Source organism: Hylobates moloch, unplaced genomic scaffold (assembly GCF_009828535.3).
Source record: "Hylobates moloch isolate HMO894 unplaced genomic scaffold, HMol_V3 SCAFFOLD_6269, whole genome shotgun sequence".
In the NCBI taxonomy this organism is placed as follows: Eukaryota; Metazoa; Chordata; class Mammalia; order Primates; family Hylobatidae; genus Hylobates; species Hylobates moloch.
In genome coordinates this window covers 172-4,028 of record NW_026658544.1, presented here as the reverse complement: position 1 = coordinate 4,028, position 3,857 = coordinate 172, and the positions used below count along the sequence as shown (strand labels likewise).

At 50.8% G+C, this 3,857-nt stretch overlaps 1 protein-coding gene across 1 annotated transcript; it reads left to right on the top strand.

Moving 5' to 3' along the window:
• Positions 1 to 18: 18 nt before the first annotated feature.
• On the top strand, positions 19 to 1,625 carry LOC131382789 (mucin-3A-like; the record flags this gene model as incomplete). Its single annotated transcript, XM_058435302.1, has 3 exons — positions 19 to 217; positions 422 to 1,288; positions 1,438 to 1,625. Coding segments are annotated over 3 exons (1,254 nt in total), but the record flags the coding sequence as incomplete, so codon positions are not given.
• Between the last annotated feature and the right edge of the window lie 2,232 nt (positions 1,626 to 3,857).

The following is a 3,857-nucleotide window of genomic DNA, read 5'->3' as shown; positions in this document are numbered from 1 at the left end:
GAGTCCACATCCCACAGTACTACCAGCTTCACTACTTCAATCACCACCACTGAGACCACCTCACACAGTATTCCCAGCTTCACTTCTTCGATTGCCACCATCGAGACACCCTCACGTAGTACTCCCAGCTTCACTTCTTTGATCACCACCAAGGAGACCCCCTCACACAGTACTCCCAGCTTCACTTCTTCAATCACCACCACCAAGACCACATCACAGAGTTCTCCCAGCTTCACTTCTTTGATCACCATCACCGAGTCCACGTCCAACAGTATTGCCAGCTTCACCTCTTCAATGAGCACCACTGAGATCACCTCACACAGTATTCCCAGCTTCACTTCTTCGATTGCCACCATCATGACACCCTCACATAGTACTCCCAGCTTCACTTCTTCGATCACCACCACTGATTCCATATCATACAGTACTCCCAGCTTGACTTCTGTGGTCACCACCACTGAGACCACGTCACACAGTATTCCCGGCTTCACTTCTTCAATCACCAGCACTGAGACCACCTCAGACAGTACTCCCAGCTTCACTTCTTCGATCACCACCACCGAGACCACCTCATACAGTCCTCCCAGTTTCACTTCTTTGACCACCACTGAGACCACCTCACACAGTCCTCCCAGCTTCACTTCTTCAATCACTAGCACCGAGACCACCTCACACAGTACTCCCAGCTTCACTTCTTTGATCACCACCACCGAGACCACCTCACACAGTAGTGCCAGGTTCACTTCTGCAATCACCAGCACTGAGACCGCCTCACACAGTACTTCCAGCTTGACTTCTCTGATCGTCACCACCAAGACCACCTCACACACTACCCCCGGCTTAAGTTCTTCAATCACCACTACCAAGACAACTTCACACAGTACTCCTGGCTTCACTTCTTCGAACGCCACCACGGCGACCACCTCACACAGTGCTTCCAGCTTCACTTCTTTGATCACCAGCACTGAGACCACCTCACACAGTATTCCCAGCTTCACTTCTGCAATCGCCAGCACTGAGACCACCTCACACAGTACTCCCATCTTGACTTCTCCCATCACCACCACCGAGAACATCCCACACTGTACTCCCGGCTTCAGTTCTTCAATTGCCACCACCAAGACCACCTCACACGGTACTCCCAGCTTTACTTTTTTGATCACCACCACCGAGACCACCTCACACAGTACTCCCGGCTTCACTTCTTCAATCACTGCCACCGAGACCACCTCACACAGTACTCCCAGCTTCACTTCTTCTATCGCCACCTCCGAGACAACCTTACACAGTACTCCTGGCTTCATTTCTTCAATCACCACCACCGAGACCACCTCACGCAGTACTCCTGGTTTCACTTCTTCAATTGTCACTGAGACCACCTCACCCCGTACTCCCAGCTTCACTTCTTCAATCACCACCACTGAGACAATCTCACAGAGTACTCCCACCTTCACTTCTTTGATCACCACCAGAAAGATCACACCCCACAGTACTCACAGCTTGACTTCTTCAATCACCACCACCAAAAGCACATCCTACAGTACTCCCAGCTTCACTTCTTCAATCACCAGCACAAAGAGCACCTCACACAGTACTCCCCCCTTCACTTCTTCAATCACCACTAACGAGACCATCTTACACAGTACTCCCAGCTTCACTACTTCAATCACCAAAACCAAGACCACATCCCACAGTTTTCCCAGTTTCACTTCTTCAATCAGCATCACTGATTCCAGGTCACATAGTACTCCCTACTTCACTTCCTCAGTCACCACCCCCGAAATAACCTCACACAATACTCCCAGCTTCATTTCTTCAATCATCACCACAGAGACCACCTCACACAGTACTCCCAGCTTCACTTCTTCAATCCCCACCACCGAGACCACCTCACACAGTCCTCCCAGCTTCACTTCTTCAATGACTACCACCGAAACCCCCTCACACAGTAATCCCAGCTTCACTTCTTTCATCACCACCACCGAGTCGACCTCACACAGTCCTCCCAGCTTCACTTCTGTGATCGCCATGACAAAGACCAACTCACAGAGTACTCCCATCTTCACTTCTTCCATCACCACCACCGAGACCACCTCACACAATCCTCCAGGCTTCACTTTTTTGATCCCCACCACCGAGACTACCTCACACAGTCCTCCCAGCTTCACTTCTTCGATCACTAAGACTGCGACTCCCTCACACAGTAATCCCAGCTTCACATCTTTGATCACCACCACCGAGTCCACCTCACACAGTCCTCCGGGCTTCACTTCTGCGATTGCCACCACAGAGATCACCTCACACAGTACTCCCATTTTCACTTCTTCGATCGCCACCACTGAGACCATCTCACACAGTACTCCCAGCTTCACTTCATCGATCACCAGCACCGAGACCATCTCACACAGTACTCCCAGCTTCAGTTCTTTGATCACTGCCAGGGAGACCACATCCCACAGTACTCTCAGCTTAACTTCTTTGATCACCACCACCAAGTCCACCTCACACAATCCTGCAAGCTTCACTTCTGCGATCGCCACCACAGGGTTCACCTCACGCAGTACTCCCATTTTCACTTCTTCGATTGCCACCACCGAGAGCACCTCACACAGTACTCCCAGCTTCCCTTCTTTGATCACCAGCACCGAGACCGCATCCCACAGTACTCCCAGCTTCACTTCTTCGATCACCACCATTGACGCCACATCACACAGTACTTCCAGCTTGACTTCTTCGATCACTACAACTGGGACCACCTCACACAGTACTCTCAGCTTTACTGCCTTAACCACCATCACTGAGTCCACAACCCACAGTAGTACCAGCTTCACTTCTTCAATCACCACCACTGAGACCACCTCATACAGTATGCCCACCTTCAATTCTTTGATCGCCACCACTGAGATCGTCTCACACAGTACTCCCAGCTACACTTCTTCGATCACCACCACGGAGACACCCTCACACAGTACTCCCAGCTTCCCTTCATCAATCACGACCACTCAGTCCATATCACACAGTACTCCCAGGTTGACTTCTGCGATCACCACCACTGAGACCATGTCACACAGTCCTCCCATCTTCACTTCTTTGATCACTACTTCGAAGTCCTTCACTACTTCGATCATCTCACATAGTACTCCCAGCTACACTTCTTTGATTGCCACCACCAGGACACTCTCACACAGTACTCCCAGCTTCCCTTCTTCAATCACAACCACTCAGTCCGTATCACACAATACTCCCAGCTTGACTTCTGCGATCACCACCACTAAGACCATGTCACACAGTATTCCAGGCTCCACTTCTTCGATCACCACCACTGAGACTACCTCACACCTTCCTCACAGGTTCAATTCTTTGATCACCACCACCGAGACCACCTCACACAGTCCTCCCAGCTTCACTTCTTCAAGCACCACCACTGAGACCCCTTCACACAGTACTCCCGGCTTCTCTTCTTCAATTGCCACCTCCAAGACCACCTCAACCAGTTCTCCCAGATTCACCTTTGCGATCGCCACCACCAAGACCACCTTACACAGTACTCCCCGGTTAACTTCGGCGATTGCCAGCACCAAGACCACTTCACACAGTACTCCCAGCTTCAGTTCTTTTATCACCGCCACCAAGACCATATCATACAGTACTCCCAGCCTCACTTCTTCAATCAGTACCATCGAGACCACATCGCACTGTACTCCTAGCTTGACATCTTCGATCACTACAACCGGGACCACCTCACACTGTACTCCCAGCTTCACTTCTTTAATCACCATCACTGAGTCCACATTCCACAGTACTACCAGTTTTCCTTCTTCAATCACCACCACTGAGACCACCTCACACAGTACCCC